Genomic DNA, 16,276 nt, shown 5'->3' on the forward strand with positions numbered 1-16,276 from the left:
TTGCACCACAGGTCTGTTTGTAACCCGCAGGGACCTTTATTGCAAGCACAAGTGAGAGCCCTTGTTGAAACAACCCATAAGGGCCTTGTCAACTAATCTCCCCAGTCATGCTACTAGAAAAGGAGGACTTGTGGCACCTTGGAGACTAACCAATTTATTTGACCATAAGCTTTCCTGAGCTACAGCTCACTGGTTAGTCTCTAAAGTACGCCTTTTCTTTTTGCGAATACAGACTAACGCGGCTGCTACTCTGAAACCAGTCATGCTACTGCGAGACTGGAGGTTGGGGCCCTTGGGTGAAGTACGGGTTCACAGCTGGCTTGGGGAGGAAAGGGGGGCAACTCTCCAGCACATATTTCTGCTGCCAGCTGCAGGAGGGTCAGTTATGTAACCAGCCTGCCTCGGTTCGCCGCTGGCTGAGTGAAACCGGGCAGAACGGGGTTACACGCGGAGTGGGCACTGGGGAGGGGAGGGAGGAGTAATGGCCCCTCGCTGAGGAGCCGCAACCGTCCCCTCCAACGGCCGAAATCCCAACGGCCCCACTTGAGAAGGGGGAGTAGAGGCCGGGAAAGAGCCGGCCGCTAGACTGACTCCGCCAATCACATTTGGAGTCTCTTGACTAGCCCGGCCGCCGGCCAATCAGGGCGGTCGAGGGAAGGCAGAGCCCACGTGGCTGTGTGAAGGGGCGGGGGGAAGGGGAGTCGGGCGCTGGCAGAGGGCAGCGGCGGAGCGGGGGAATGTGGTCCGGGGGTCAGGTGCTCGCGGCGGTGGGCACTGCCGCGCTCCTGCTCCTCCTCCTCGCGCTGCTGGTGAGGCAGCTGCTCAAGCAGAGGCGGCCGCCTGGTTTCCCGCCGGGGCCCCGGGGGCTGCCCCTCATCGGCAACATCTACTCGCTGGCCGCGGACCAACCGCATGTCTATATGAAGAGGCAGAGCCAAGTCCATGGCCAGGTATTTCAGCACCTCCTTGCCGACTGCCAGCCTGGGGAGTGCTGGGGGGGGGGGGGGGGGGGGGGCAGCAGGGACGATCCCCCACACCCCAGCCAAGAGCTAGGTGCATTGAGCGGTGCACAAGACGCCACTAGTCACCGTGCAGGACGGGCTATCCTGGGGCAGGTCCATTGCACCACTAGTCACCGTGCAGGACTCCCCGTCCCAGGGGCACATCCCTGGTGCCACTAGTCACCGTGCAGGACTCCCCGTCCCAGAGGCAGGTCCATGGCACTGCTAGTCACCGTGCAGGATGTGCCATCCCTGGGAACTGCCATTGCGCTGCTATTCACAGTGCAGGATGCTCTGGCGCAGGGGCACATCTGTGGCACCGCTGTTCACCGCGAAGGACACTCCTCCAGTGGGTGTCAAGACATGCACTCTTTGTGATACACAGTGACACTCTGGAAGGTGTCAAGAGCACCACTGTTCAGAGTGCAGGACCAGGAGTGGCCCTAGCTTTTTTGCCAGGCAGGGTGGAAAATGGTGGTGGCCAAGTCACAAAAGAAACAAACCCACCGCCAGCCAATCAGCAGAGGACGGGGGAAAGGCAAGCCAATTAATAGAAACGAAAAAATTTGAGGAATACAGTGCCACCTTGAAGTTGGCACCCAGAGTGACCCATTCCTAGAACCTGTGCAGGACATCTCTCCTGGAGATGTTGAGAGCACCACTATTCATGGCTTAGGATGCACCATTGAGGGGACAGGATGGTAACAGTGCCACTATTCAGGTTGTAGAATGCCCTCCTCCCCTGCCTCCCAAGGTATGTCAAGAAAGCCACTATTCCGGGGTCAGGACTCTCCTCTAGTGGTGACAGCACCAGTATTCACAGTGCAGAACACACACAGGGGCTGTCGAAAATGCCACTGTTCACAATTCACAATAAATTAAACAATAAATCACCAGGACCAGATGGTGTTCACCCAAGAGTTCAAATATGAAATTGTAGAACTACTAACTGTGGTGTGTAGCCTATCATTTAAATCAGCTTCTGTACCCGATAACTGGAGGATAGCTAACGTGACACCAATTGTTAAAAAAGGCTCCAGAAACAATCCTGGCAATTACAGGCCAATAAGCCTAATGTCAGTACCAGCCGAATTGGTTGAAACTGTAGTAAAGAACAGCATTATCAGACACCTAGACAAACACAATCTGTTGGGGAGGAGTCAACACAACTTTTGTAAAGGGAAATCATGCCTCACTTATCTATTAGGATTCTCTGAGGGGGTCAACGAGCATGTGGACAAGGATGATCCAGGGGATATAGTGTACTTGGACTTTCAGAAAGCCTTTTTGACTAGGTCCCTCAGCAAAGGCTCTTAAACAAACTAAGCAGTCACGAGAGAAGAGGGAATGTTCTCTGATAGATCTGTAACTGATTAAAAGACAGAAAATAAAGAGTAGGAATAATTGGTCAGTTTTCAGAATGCAGAGAGGTAAATAGTGGTGTCCCCCAGGGATCTGTCCTGGGTCCAGTACTATTCAACATATTCAGAAATGACCTGGAAAAATGGGTAATCAGTGAAGTGGCAAAGTTTGCAGAAGATACAAAATTACTCAAGATAGTTAAGTCCAAAGCAGACTGTGAAGAGTTATAAAGGGATCTCACAAAACTAGATGACTGGGCAAAAAAATGGCAGATGAAATTCAATGTTGATAAATGCAAAGTCATGCACATTGGAAAACATAATCCCAACTATACATACAAAATGATTAGAGCTAATTTATCTGTTACCACTCAAGAAAGATCTGGGAGTCATTGTGAATAGTTCTCTGAAAACATCTGCTCAATGTACAACAGCCGTCAAAAAAGCTAACAATGTTAGGAACCATTAGGAAAGGGATAGATAATGAGACAGAAAATATCAGAATGCCACTATGTAAATCCATGGTATGCCCATACCTTGAATATTGTGTACAGTTCTGGTCACCCCATCTTATAAAAGAAATACACTGGACCCTCGCTAGAACTCGGGGTTTGGGATCCATGCACAGTACAGCGTTAACGCGGGGACCGTGTTACCATGGATCCCAATTTAAATTTGGGGTCCATCTCCGTGCCCGCACTATAGCGAATCCGCACTATAGCGACGCGCACTCAAGCAAGGGTCTGCTGTATTAGAATTGGAAAAGGTACAGAGAAGGGCTAAAACATTACTACGTGTATGGAACAGCTTTCGTCTGAGGAGAGATTAAAAAGACTGGGACTTTTCAGCTTGGAAAAAGAGATGACTAAGAGGGGATATGATAGAGGTCTATAAAATTGTGACTGATGTGGAGAAAGTAAGTGTTATTTACTCTTTCACATAACACAAACTAGGGGTCACCCAATGAAATTAACAGCAGGTTTAAAACAAAGTACTTCACATAATGCACAGTCAACCTGTGGAACTTGTTGCCAGGGGATGTTAGGAAGGCCCAAACTATTTAGGGGTTCAAAAAAGAACTAGATAAGTTCATGGAGGATAGGTCCATCAATGGCTATTAGCCAAGATGGTCAGGGGTGTCCCTAGCCTCTGATTGCCAGAAGCTGAGAGTGGATGATGGGATGGATCACTTGTTGATTGCCTGTTCTGTTCATTCCCTCTGAAGCATCTGGCATTGGCTACTGTCAGAAGACAGGGTCTTTGGCTAGATGGACCATTGGTCTGATGCAGTACGGTCATTCTTATGTTAATGCACAGATGTCCCTATTCATGGCACAGGATGCCTATCCAAGTTGTGTCAAGAGCACTGCTATTTATCATATAGGATGTCTTTCCCCAGGTTGCCAAGACCACCACTATTCATGGTGCAGAATGCCCCTGGGGAGACCAAGCACCATATTACATGTAACTAAGATGTTTTGATACATGGAATAGAATACCTAAGTGGAGTATGTGGAGACAGCCATTATTCACAAGATGGTGCAGCATAACTTTACACAGGACACAGCATGCACTGATGCAAGTGTGAAGACCTTGGCAAAAAATAAGCATAAGGTGACCAAGTAGCTCACCATGTAGCTTTAAAACCTTTGCTAAATCTTTTGACACAGTATCAAGACCGTTTCAATATATGTATTCCAGTGAAGTACCATATACCTCTCACCTTTAACTTTGAAACTTTTGCCAGTTATATCATGTGACACCATCTCTCTCGATCTGCAATTTTGAGAACTTTGTATGGTTGTCCCTCCCTTAATCTAGGAATTCCCAAAATAATCAACTATTATGTTATTGAAGGAGACTATTTATTTGCTTACTTAGAAGAATCAAGTCCATTCGTATTTTAAAAATTAAGATGAAAAATTACAGAGCAGATAAAGTGAGTCATACATTTATACATATCTTTATATATAATTATTTAAGTAAGGTTATAGTGGGTATTAGCAATGACTTTCCCTCACTACCCCACTATTCCCTTGCCCTGTAACGATGTGACTCTTGTTTTTAAATATATAATGTATTTCCTGGATGTACTTAACCCTTCCATGTGTTTTCTGTGGATCATGTTATTGTTTGCTAAAAATATTGTGATATCTGCCTTACTGTGCATTTGAGACATTTAATAACATCATCAAGACTATTGAACTTACAGGAAAATACTGACTAAAATGAAGGTCACCATCTACCACTGAGACAAGGGGTGCTGGAACAATTTTTATAGTGAGGGTGCTGAGAGCCATTAAACCAAACTGTAAACCCTGTATACAATGGAAACCACTTCAAGCCAGGGGATGCAGGAGCACCCCCAGTTCCAGCACCTATGACTAAGACACAAGTAATCTTGTTAAGCAAAAAACAAGTTACATATATTACATACATTGGACTTTATTGCACACTTCCAGTGGAAAACTAGTAGGAGAGGATTAAAGAGAATGAAACCTAAAGATCTCTCCTGAATTGTTCTGTCAGAGGGAAGTCTCACTCTCATGCTCTGCCAATCATCTGTGTCCTCAGTAGCTCCCTTGTGACAGGGTATACCAAGCATTTGCCAACCACTGCTGGAGGGCCCTCCATCTTTGCACACTGTGCTCTAAGAAGGTGTCCTACTGGAGGGGAAAAGCAGCAAGTTCAGACCTATAGGGATACCTAGAGAAGCTTCCCATGATCAGCTACAGGCAGAACCAGCGGAAGTTGGTCTTCTGGCCCTTAGAAAGGCTGGGGGCAGGCGGAGGCCAATTGGAGCTCTGTGGGCCAGATAAAAAGGGCTGTCTTTCTCTGGGAAGGAAGTCTTTCCCTGCTGTAAACCCAATAACTGGCTCAGTCAGGGGCCTAACCTTGACAACACTGGCCTTGGATTTCTGTAAGAGACTAGTGATTATATTATGAACTTTAATGCCCAGATGGCTATTCTGAGTTGAGATTTATTCCTTTCTGTTAACCCTGGAAGGGGTCTGGACTGAGAGCTGGCCTGACCAGAGGGCTAGGACACAGACGCAGCAGACCAATGCGGAACCAGGACTCAGGGCATGTGCCAGAGAGGAAGAGTCCCTGAAATGCTGCATCCTGACATGGAGGGGCATTTTTGTGGTGAGTGCACATTATAATACATGAAACCAGAAGCAGTGATGGTCCTCAAAGGGGACAATGGAAGATTTGTTAAGGCTTTTTGCTTGACAACAGCAAGCGCATGCTGAGGCTCAGTGGCTGTTTCTGGAGGGGCAACAAGAAGCCCAATGGGCAGTCTTGAGCAACATCAACTATAGCAACAACAGCAACAGAGAGTTTCAGGAATCAGTTCTCCAGTGGATAGCCAGCCTAGCCCTGTCTGGAGCAGTATCACTAAGGCCTGGCCTGACCTTGCCAAGTTGGGGCCAGATGATGACCCAAAGGCATACCTGGTCATATTTGAGTGGGTAGCCCAATGGGCTAAGAGTTCTGGGCTGCTTGGCTTTTGCCTTTGTTGTCTGGGGAAGACCAGTCCACCTGCCAGGCCCTTGACAATGAGGCAGCTAAAGACTATGACACCATAATGACTGTCATCAGATGGGTGTATCCCCAGAGACATATCAACACTGATTCTGGACAGAACCTTTTTCTCCTGCATCATGATCCCACATTATGGCCCAGTGCCTGAGGGATTGGGCTATCCAGTGGCTCCGTCCAGAGACCTGCATTGCACTAGACATTATAGACTCAGCAGTTGTTGAGCAATAACTGACAGTTCTGCCAACTGCAATTCAGACCTGAGTTCACTGGCAAAACCCCAGCTCAATAGCGGTTGCTATTCAGATCACTGCAGATTGTCTGGCTAAAGGCTGGCCCAGTAAAACTAATCACTCCAGGCCAGATGACCCACAGACACAGCCCTAAGATGAGAAAGGCACTGTGGAGCCCCCAGCAGACTTCAGGAGCAAGTGGAGGCCAGCTAATGAATTCCCCAAGGCAACCCAAATTGTTGCAACAGGGGATGTTGACCACATCTCCAGGAGAGGACTACTCAGAGTTGCAATCAAAATCTGGTAATGCAGGCTTTCCTGGCAATCACATTGATTGTGTTTGTTGCGGAAAGCCAGGACCTATCACTCATTCGTGTCCCCTGATGGAATGTGACCGTAAGGCTGTAGAATCATAGAACTTTGTGGCAGCTCTGATCAAGCAATTGACAAGCATACATAGTCGCAGTACAACTTGGCAGGCAAACAGCATTGGGCTTAATAGACCCAGGGTTTTCCAAGTCTTTAGTCTTGGAAACCTTGTGTGACCCAGAGTTCTCTGATATGAAGATTCGGCGCAGGTTATCTGCGTACATGAGGATATTTGGCTCCTGTGGGGACAAGCTTCTGTCAACCTGCTCTTTGCTTGTGACACTTCATACACTACATCAAGGGGGTTTTTGTCCTTTGAATTATTGTATGACTGACAGTCCCGGGGAATTCTAGTTATCCTTAGAGAAGCTTGGAAAGAATAGCTATCCCACTCCCAAAATGTACTACATTATGTCATGTGGATGTGGGAATGGCTGGGTCTCAAGAGATAATTTGCCCAAGAAAATCTACTGTGAGCCCAGCAAACCCAGGTCTGACTCTACAGTAAAGGTGCTCGAGAGGGTTTATTAGCCCAGGGATCTAGTACTAGTCCCCAATATGGAAATTAAACTTTTGGCCAAATGGCATGGTCCATACCAGGTCATCTGGCGAGTTGGCAAGGGGGACTATGAGATCAGATTTATCATGTTAATCTGTTAAAACCATGGTGAGCCCAAGAAAACCTATGTATAGATCCCAGGGATCTCCCTGTTCTCCTGTACCACAGGTACAGGCTCCAGTGGGCCCCTTTGATGTATCAGTAGCAGCAGATCTTGCCTCACATTTATTCCGGATAGCCAAGAACCTCTTGGAGCACTATTCACTGTTTTCCTCCCTGCCAGGCACTTCCTGGTACACCAAATTCTGACAATCCAAGGGACAAAGCCTGAACATAAAACCCATCAAATCTCTAAGAAGCTTCATGGAGTGGTGTAGTGGGAGGTACAGTTAATGCTGGAACTCAGAGTCACTGAGAAGTCCCTGGTGCAGTCCTGTGGTGCTAGTACCTAAGCCAGACAACACTATTTGGGCCTGCACAGATTTCTGTATTCTATCCTAGTTTGATACTTATCCGGTGCCCCAGGTAGATGAGCTCCTTGATCATTTAGGGAAGGTAAGGTATATTATAACCCTATGCTTGACAAAAGGGTATTGGCAAATACCCTTACACTAGATTTGAGGGAAAAAGCAGTGTTTGCCATGCCCTTGAGGCTTTTTCAGTTCACCACCATGTCCTTTGGTTTGCATGGGGCCCCAGCCACACGTGGACCATGTGGTTTGCCACCAGTTTGCAGCAGTATACCTTGGCAATATGGTTATTTTCAGCACAGACTGATGGTCACACTTGGTCCATTTAGCATCTGTACTAGTCGCTGGGGGAGGCTGGACTCACAGCAAACCCCCAAAATGCAAATTTGGCATGCAAGAAACTAAATATCTTGCATAGCTAATGAGAAATGGCTGAACCCATTCCCTTGAGAACAAGACAGAAGCCTTGAAGAAAACCCTGGTCCCCAAGACCAAGAAGCAAGTGTGAGGGTTGCTAGGACAGACAAGTTATTCACATTGCTTCATTCCACAATTTGCCACCCTGGCAACATCTTTGACTTAACTTACAAAGGCATCCACACCAGGGGTACAGAGGACAAGGGAGTGTGAGGAAGTCTTTGAAAAGAGAAAGGACATTTTATGGAGGCAACCTATTCTCCAGTACCCAGACTTCTGGCTACCATTTATTCTTCAAACAGATGTGTCAGAAGTTGGCCTAGTAGTAGTATTAGCATACAACTCCCCAAAAATGTGTCGCGGGGTACACACACCACTAGTGTCACCTCCGTCGGTCGCTCTGGGAATTAGCTCTCAACTGGCGTTGCACTCTCCTCTGCCCGTATCTCTCCCATCATCCTCTCATCCTTCTTGCTCCAGGAACTGCAGCCTCCTTTTTGTGACTCAGCCCTCCAGCCAGGTCACTCCCTGGTTCCCCCTTCTGGGAGGTGTAACAAAGTCTTTCCAGAACAAATCATCCCAGGCAGTCCACTGTCCTCTGCATGTTCAGTGCCACGTCACCAATGGCTGGTCGGGGTACCCAGGCTCAGGAATACATATGGTGACTATGTCCTCTTAAAGTGGATGCAAGCGATGAAAGACACCAGTCCACACATCGCAAGATGGTACCTGGCGCTACAGCCCTGTGCATTCCAAATATGCCACCGTCAGGAATACAACATGGAAATACAGATTTCTTTTCACAAGAAGGAACAGGAGATGAGACCTATGGATCCATGTGGGATGAAGTGTACCAAGCATTCGTCGCCCCATGTTGAAGCCCCCACAGCCTTGGCACACCCCACCATGAGAAGATGTCCCGTGGGAAGGGAAGAGCAGTGAGTTCATACCTCTAGGAGATGATTAAAGAAATCTCTCATGATAGCTGCAGCAGAACCAGTGAGAGTTGCTCTTCTGGCATCTAGAAGGGGCTGAGTGGGCTAGATGAAAAGGGTGGGCTTCTTCTACTAGGGGCCATTTCTGGGTGAAGCCAGGATAGGGAAGGAAGACTCTGCCTGCTGTAACCCAAGTAACCTAACCTTGACAGCACTGGCCTTGGATCTCTGTGAAGGGCTAATGTTTATATTATGGACTTAAATGCCTAGGTGTCTATTTTGAGTTGAGATTTTCTGTTATCCCCGGAAGCGGTCTGGACTGAGAGCTAGGCTGGCTGGAGGAACCAGGACTCAGGGGGGCACTGGAGAGGATGAGTCCCTGCAATGCAGTGTCCAGACACAGGTGAGGGGAGTGTTCTGGTGGTGAGGACACACTATAACATCCCTAATTCCCTGACAATATTATTATTTATTATTTTTGTTACCATAGTGCCTAGAATCCCTAGTCATGGACCAGGACCCCATCGTACTAGGTGCCGTACAAACACAGAACAAAAAGACAGTCTCCTGCCCCAAGGAGCTTACAATCTGTGCATAACACAAGAGACAAAAGATGGAAATATAGACAGAGGGGAGTACAAGTAAACAATGTCAGCATAATGGGCACCGACAGCATTGTCATATATTTTGTAGGCATCACAGCAAAGGAGAGGCTGAGGAGGGATTTGAAGGTGGATAACGAGGTTGTTTTGTGGATGTGTATGGGGAGCACTTCCAAGCATCTGGGGTAGCATGAAAGAATGTGAAAAGGTTTGTTTTTTTTTAATTTAGGAAGTGGGCAGTGGAGGCTGGCATTGTGGGTCGAATGGAGGCAAGCACTGAACGCTCAATAGTGAATGAGAGCTATGAGATAGGTATTTCGGAAATTCAGGGAATTGGTAGGTAAGATCCCATTGGATGCAACTCTAAGAGGAAAAACAGTTTGAGAAAGTTGGCAGTTTTTGAAAGAGACTGTCCTGGCTTAACCTGGAGATCTTTAATGATCTGACACTCAAAAAAAAGAGTCCTACAAAAAGTGGAAACTAGGTCCAGTTACAAAGAATGAATATAAACAAACAACACCAGCATGTAGGGACAAAATTAGAAAGGACAGGGCACAAAATGAGATTAAACTAGCCAGAGACATAAAGGGTAACAAGAAAACATTGTACAAATACATTAGAAGCAAGAGGAAGACCAAGGACAGGGTAGGCCCATTATTCAGTGAGGGGGAAAGACAATAACAGAAAATGTGGAAATGGTAAAAGTGCTAAATGACTGTTTCAGTTTTCACCAAAAAGATTAGTAGCGATTGGATGTCTAGTGAACACCAGTGAAAATGAGGAGGTAGGATCTGAGGCCAAAATAGGGAAAGAGTGAGTTAAAAATTACTTAGAATAATTCTAGTTGGCAGATCCTGATGAAATACATCCTATAATACTCAAGGAGCTGACTGAGGAGATATCTGAGCCGCTAGTGATTATCTTCGAAAACTCATGGAGGACTGAAGAGATTTCAGAAGACTGGAAGAGGGCAAATATAGTGCCAATATATAAAAAGGGGAATAAGGACCACACGGGGAATAACATACCTGTCAGTTTAACTTCAGTACCTGGAACGATAATGGAGCACATAATCAAGCAATTTGCAAACACCTAGAAGATAATACATTGACAGCGTAACAAGCCTTGTGGATGAGGGGAAGCGGTAGATGTGGTGTATCTTGACTTTAGTAATACTTTTGGTACTGTCTTGCATGACCTTCTCATAAACAAGCTAGGGAAATGCAGCCTAGATGGAGCTACTATAAGGTGGGTGCATAACTGGTTGGAAAACCATTCCCAGAGAGTAGTTATCAGTGGTTCACAGTTAAGCTGGAAGGGCATACTGAGTGGGATCCCGCAGGGATCGGTCCTTGGTCTGGTTCTGTCCAATATCTTCTTAAGTGATTTAGATAATGGCATAGAAATACACTTACAAAGTATGAGGACAGTACCAAGCTGGAAGTTGTTACAAGTGCTCTGGAGGATAGGATTAAAATTAAAAATAATCTGAACAAACTGGAGAAATGGTCTGATGTAAATAGGATGAAATTCAGTAAGGACAAATGCAAAGTACTCCACTTAAGAAAGAAGAATCAATTGCACACATACAAAATGCGAATGTACTGCCTAGGAAGGAGTACTGCGGAAAGGGATCTGGGAGTCATAGTGAACCACAAGCTAAATATGAGTCAACTGTGTAACACTGTTGCACACACAGTGCCCATCATTCTGGGATGTATTAGCAGCAGGGTTGTTAAGAAAGACATGAGAAATAATTGTTCCGCTATACTTCGCACTGATAAGGCCTCAGCTGGAGTATTGTGTCCAGTTCTGTGCACATTTCAGAAAAGAGGTGGACAAATTGGAGTATGTCTAGAGGAGAGCAACAACAATGATTAAAGGTCTAGAGAACATGACCTATGAGGAAAGATTGAAAAAATTGGGTTTGTTTAGTCTGGAGAAGACAGAGGGGGACATAACAGTTTTCAAGTATATAAAAGGTTGTTACAAGGAGGAGAGTGAAAAATTGTTCTTGTTAACTTCTGAGGATAGCACAAGAAGCAATGGGCTTTAATTGCAGCAAGGGAAGTTTAGGTTGGATATTAGGAAAATCTTTATAACTGTCAGGGTAGTTAAGCACTGGAACAAATTGCTTAGGGAGGTTGTGGAATCTCCATCATTGGATGTTAAGAACAGGTTAGACAAATACCTGTCAGGAGTGGTCTACTTATTTCTTAGTCCTGCCCTGAGTGCAAGGAACTGGACTAGATGACCTGTTGAGGTCCCTTCCAGTCCTACACTTCTGTGATTCTATGGTGGGAATTGACCGTGAAGGGCCTTGAAAGTGAGTACAAGCAGTTTATGTTTGAAGGGGGAGCCAGTGAAAGGATTCAAAGGGTGGGGTGACTTGGCTGAAGTGACAGGTTAGGAAAATGATCTTTACAGCAGCATTCTGAATGGATATGAGCAGGGCAAAATTGCATTTGCCCAGGCCAGAGAGAAGGATGTTGCCGTAATTGACACCTGAGATGATGAGCATACATGGCTGCAGGTGTGGTGTGTGGATACTCTTTAAAGAGGGAGCCCCATGGCACAGTGTGCAGAAAGTTAATACAGCTGGGATGACCTATCTGTTGGCCTGCTCACACCCTCAGCTTCCCACTCACTGATCCCCAGACTTAGTAGTGGGGAGAAGGGAGGGGATGTTGCCCCAGAGATGGCTAAGCCACCTTTTCAAATGCACAAGTTATAGGGGCACAACAGAGTATATTCTTATTTAAGAGAAGCACATTATAACAAATAGCAGCACTTGAATATAGTGTCAGTTTCACTGAAGGCATTTTGTTCCAAAACAGTCTTCCATTTGATTGTTTTGGGGTGTTTTTTTTTCCCAACAATGCTTTCTGAACATTCAGATGTGTAGTATCTTAAAAATACGTTACACTGAAGCAGACAGTCTGTTAGTTTATAAGTTAATGACATTAAAGCTTTATTTTAATTTTCTCAGTATGTTATTTTAAAAATGTTTAAATGCTAGTAATGAAAGTCTTTTTAATTTTGCTTGCTCTGTTGGTATGCTGGCCAATAGAGGCACTGGCTGTGGAAACTCTTGCTAAAATAGTAAGAAAGTTGGGTTTCAGAAGCCAGTAACTGTGGACCACAGAATTGGCCCTGACAAGTTCACCAGGAACTGGGAAGTGTGCAAAGATTTATTTAGTAGTACAAACTTAACTGGAGCTTGACTTTGAAGCTGAGCACATGTAATTCTCAGATTCAGTCCTTGAGTAGTGATTGCTCTGGACCAGTTACTGAACTCAAAGATGAATAGAAACTTTGGTTTGTCATATGGTTTATTGGTTAGGAGAAATAAGAACTTTTCAATTATATAAAAATAAGGTAAAAGTAATTATATTTTTCAGTTTTGTGTACTCTCTAGCATTTTATGCCTGTGGGGATAAAGGACATATGTTCCAGTTTCATCAGTCTTGTATTTTCTCACTTGGCAAATGTTGATTGTCTTGCATTTTTTTAAAAACTGAAATTAATATTTCTTTTTTGGTAACACAGGTGAGGTACTAATAGAGATTGAGATGTCAGCAGAAATAGTGCTGGAACAAATTGATAATTTAAAAAGCGGTAAGTCCCTAGGCCCAGAGGTTATACATCCAAGAGGTCTGAAGGGACTTAAGAATGAAGTGGTCCAGCTGCTAGCAAAAATATGCAACCTGTCATTAAAATCAGCTAATGTATCAGAGGACTAGAGGGTAGCAAATATTCCACCTATATTTAGAACATAAGAATGGCCCTACTGGGTCAGACCAGAGGTCCATCTACCCAGTATACTGTCTTCCGACAGTGGCCAGTGCCAGATGTCCCAGAGGGAATGAACAGAACAGGTAATCATCAAGTGATCCATCCCCAGTCGCTCATTCCCAGCTTCTGGCAAACAGAGGCTAGGGACACCATTCCTACCCATCCTGGCTAATAGCCATTGATGGATCTATCCTCCATGAATTTATCTAGTTCTTTTTTGAACCCTGTTATGCTCTTGGCCTTCACATCCTCTGGCAAGGAGTTCCACAGGTTGACTGTGTGTTGTGTGAAGAAATACTTCCTTTTATTTGTTTTAAATCTGCTGCTTATTAATTTCATTTGGTGACCCCTAGGTCTTGTGTTATAAGAAGTAGTAAACAACACTTCCTTATCTACTTTCTCTACACCAGTCATGATTTTATAGACTTTAATCATATCTCCCCTTAGTTGTCTCTTTTCCAAGCTGAAAAGTCCCAGTCTTATTAATCTCTCCTCATACGGTAGCCATTCCATATCCCTAATCATTTTTGTTTCCCTTTTCTGAACCTTTCCCAATTCCAATATATCTTTTTTGAGATGGGGCGACCACATCTGCACGCAGTATTCAAGATGTGGGCGTACCATGGATTTATATAGGGGCAACATGATATTTTCTGTCCTATTATCTATCACTTTCTTAATTATTCCCAGCATTCCGTTCGCTTTTTTGACTGCTGCTGCACATTGAGTGGATCTTTTAAGAGAACTGCCCACAATGACTCCAAGATCTTTCCTGAACGGTAACAGCTAATTTAGACCCCATCATTTTATATGAATAGTTGGGATTATGCTTTCCAATGTGCATTACTTTAGCACATGAAATTCAATGTTGATAAATGTCTTTTGTTGCCCAGTCACCCAGTTTTGAGAGATCCTTTTCTAGCTCTTCGCAGTCTGCCTGGGTCTTAACTATCTTTAGTAATTTTGTATCATCTGCAAATTTTGCCACCTCACTGTTTACCCCTTTTTCCAGATCATTTATGAATATGTTGAATAGGACTGGTCCCAGAACAGACTCCTGTGGGATACCACTATTTACCTCTCTCCATTCTGAAAACTGACCATTTATTCCTACCCTTTGTTTCCTATCTATGAGAGCGCCTTCCCTCTTATCCTGTGGCAGCTTACTTTGCGTAGGAGCCTTTGGTGAGGGACCTTGTAAAAAGCTTTCTGAAAATCTAAGTACACTGTATCCACTGGATCCCCTTGGTCTACATGCGTGTTGACCCCCTCAAAGAATTCTAGTAGATTGTGGAGGCATGATTTCCCTTTACTAAAACCATGTTGACTCTTTCTCAACAAATTATGTTCATCTGTATGTCTTTATTGTAGTTCTTTATTATAGTTTCAACCAGTTTGCCCGGTACCGAAGTTAGGCTTACAGGCCAGTAATTGCTGGGATCACATCTGGAGCCCTTTTTAAAAATTGGCATCACATTAGCTATCCTTCAGTCATCTGGTAGAGAAGCTGATTTAAGTGATAGGTTACAGACTACAGTTAGTAGTTCTGCAATTTCACATTTGAGTTCCTTCAGAACTCTTGGGTGAATACCATCTGGTCCTGGTGACATATTGCTGTTTAATTTATCAATTTGTTCCAAAACCTCCTCTAATGATACCTCAATCTGGGACAGTTCCTCAGATCTGTCACCTAAAAAGAATGGCTCAGGTTTGGGAATCTCCCTCACATCCTCAGCCATGAAGACTGATGCAAAGAATTCATTTAGTTTCTCTGCAATGGCCTTATTGTTCTTGAGTGCTCCTTTAGCACCTCGATCGTCCAGTAGCAGCCTCACTGGTTGTTTAGCAGGCTTCCTGCTTCTGATGTATTTAAAAATTCTTTTGCTGTTACTTTTTGAGTCTTTGGCTAACTGTTCCTCAAATTCTTTTTTGGCTTTCCTAATTGTATTTTTACACTTCATTTGCCAGTGTTTATGCTCGTTTCTATTTTCCTCCCTAGAATTTAACTTCCACTTTTTAAAGGATGTCTTTTTGCCTCTCACTCCTTCTTTTACTTTGTTGTTTAGCCACGGTGGCTCTTTTTTGGGTCTCTTACTATGTTTTTTAATATGGGGTATATATTTAAGTTGAGCCTCTATTATGGTGTCTTTAAAAAGTTTCCACACAACTTGCAGAGATTTCACTTTTGGCATTGTACCCTTTAATTTCTGTTTAACTAACCACCTCGTTTTTGTGTAGTTCCCCTTTCTGTAATTAAATGCTACAGTGTTGGGCTGCTGTGGTGTTTTTCCTGCCACAGGGATATTACATTTAATTATATTATGGTCACTATTACCAATCCGTCCAGCTCTATTCACCTCTTGGACCAGATCCTGTGCTCCACTTAGAACTAAATCAAGAATTGCCTCTCCTCTGGTGGGTTCCAGGACCAGCTGCTCCAAGAAACAGTCATGAAAGGTGTCAAGAAACTTTATCTCTGCATCCCGTCCTAAGGTGACATGTACTCAGTCAATATGGGGATAATTGAAATCCCCCATTAGTATTATTGAGTTTTTTATTTTAATAGCCTCTCTAATCTCCCTGAGCATTTCACAGTCACTATCACGATCCTGGTCAGGTGGTTGGTAACATATCCCTACGGCTATATTCTTATTATTAGAGCATGGAATTTCCATCTGTAGAGATTCTATGGTACAGTTTGATTCATTTATGGTTTTTACTTCATTTGATTCTACGCTTTCTTTCACATATAATGCCACTCCCTGTCCAGCACAACCTGTTATGTCCTTCCGATATATTTTGTACGTTAGTATTACTGTATCCCATTGATTATCCTCATTCCACCAAGTTTGTATGATGCCTGTTATATTAATATCCTCATTTAATACAAGGCACTCTAGTTCACCATTTTATTATTTAGACTTCTAGCATTGGTATATAAGCACTTTAAGAACTTGTCTCCTTTTAGCTGTCTGCCATTACACAATGTAA

General features: G+C 44.4%; 1 protein-coding gene across 2 annotated transcripts in view; it reads left to right on the forward strand.

Annotated features, from left to right (window-relative positions):
• The first annotated feature begins 719 nt into the window (after positions 1 to 719).
• LOC102946167 (vitamin D 25-hydroxylase) overlaps positions 720 to 16,276 on the forward strand; it is a 38,237-nt gene continuing 22,680 nt past the window's right edge. Inside the window, exon 1 of one of the 2 annotated variants that reach the window (XM_007057131.4) lies at positions 720 to 950. In XM_007057131.4, the coding sequence (XP_007057193.2) occupies positions 738 to 950 (213 nt within the window). In that variant the 5' untranslated portion in view covers positions 720 to 737. Of the gene's footprint in view, positions 951 to 5,466; positions 5,510 to 16,276 lie in introns of those variants that run through there. The other variant, XM_027819494.3, reaches the window with a different exon arrangement.

The sequence above is a fragment of the Chelonia mydas genome, chromosome 6, assembly GCF_015237465.2.
Source record: "Chelonia mydas isolate rCheMyd1 chromosome 6, rCheMyd1.pri.v2, whole genome shotgun sequence".
Lineage (NCBI taxonomy): Eukaryota > Metazoa > Chordata > Testudines > Cheloniidae > Chelonia > Chelonia mydas.